The sequence below is a fragment of the Octopus bimaculoides genome, chromosome 25, assembly GCF_001194135.2.
Source record: "Octopus bimaculoides isolate UCB-OBI-ISO-001 chromosome 25, ASM119413v2, whole genome shotgun sequence".
Taxonomy (NCBI): Eukaryota; Metazoa; Mollusca; class Cephalopoda; order Octopoda; family Octopodidae; genus Octopus; species Octopus bimaculoides.
The window spans coordinates 25,886,407-25,887,531 of NC_069005.1; the positions used below are offsets into that span (position 1 = coordinate 25,886,407).

The 1,125-nt window shown below is 45.4% G+C and overlaps 1 protein-coding gene across 1 annotated transcript in view; it reads left to right on the forward strand.

Moving 5' to 3' along the window:
• LOC106878836 (DNA excision repair protein ERCC-6-like) overlaps window positions 1-1,125 on the forward strand; it is a 51,624-nt gene that overhangs the window by 29,401 nt on the left and 21,098 nt on the right. Inside the window, exon 7 of the mRNA XM_014928177.2 lies at window positions 706-836. Within this exon, the coding sequence (XP_014783663.1) occupies window positions 706-836 (131 nt within the window). The remainder of the gene's footprint in view (window positions 1-705; window positions 837-1,125) is intronic.

The window sequence follows — 1,125 nt, forward strand, 5'->3', positions numbered from 1 at the left end:
GTGACCCTCATGCTGGTGACATGTAAAAAGCACCATCCGAACGTGGCCGATGCCAGTGCCGCTTTGACTGGCTTTCGTGCCGCTGGCACGTAAAAAGCACCATCCGATTGTGGTCGATGCCAGCTCCTCTGGTCCCTGAGCCAGTGGCACATAAAAAGTACCCACTACACTCTTGGAGTGGTTGGCGTTAGGAAGGGCATCCAGCTGTAGAAATACTGCCAGATCAGATTGAGGCGTGGTGCAGCCTCCTGGCTTCCCATACCCCAGTCGAACCGTCCAATTTTGGTGTAAAGTTTCCATTTAGATCTGTTCAAAACCAGAAGTTTATTTCATAGAACAAGGGCAATTTTGAGCAGGTTAGTATCATAAGGGTTTAAAAAAAAGTACTGGGGTCAATTTGTGCAAGTAAAACCCTTCAAGGTAGTGCCCCAACATGGCCACAGTCAAATGACTGAAACAAGTAAAAAGCAAAAGAATTGTCCCTTATATTGTCATAATAATCCTTTCTTTATTAATTACACAAGGGGAAAGGTCAACATTGCCTTTCATCCTTTCGATGTCGATAAATTAAGTACCAGTTAAGCACTGGGGTTGAATTAATCAACTTACCCCCTCCCCGCAAATTACTGGTCTTGTGCCAAAATTTGAAACCAATATGTTTATCCTGTTTTCGTTATCTCCTTCTGAAATGTTTCATTCTGACAGGCACGGCAAAAAGATGCATCTTTAGAAGAGAAGCAGTTAGGATTCATGATGACCAAGAATCTCCAGAAGCTAATTGCTCCATTCTTCCTGAGAAGAACCAAAGCTGAGCTGATGTCTGATTCAAAGAGTGGGTAAGGCTGGAGTTTCTCCCTTTGTTCTTGCCGCATGCTGAAACAATGTATGATCACTTTACAACCCTACGATTCTGGCTTCCGTCTCGATGCACAGCATCCTGGACAAATGTCTTCTACAGAAGCCTCATGCTAACTAATAAATACTTCTACGTGTCACCGGCACTGGTGTCCTTCTACGTGTCACCGGCACTGGTGTCCTTCTACGTGTCACCGGCACTGGTGTCCTTCTACGTGTCACCGGCACGGGTGTCCTATGTGTCACTGGCACAGGTGTCCTTGTCCATGT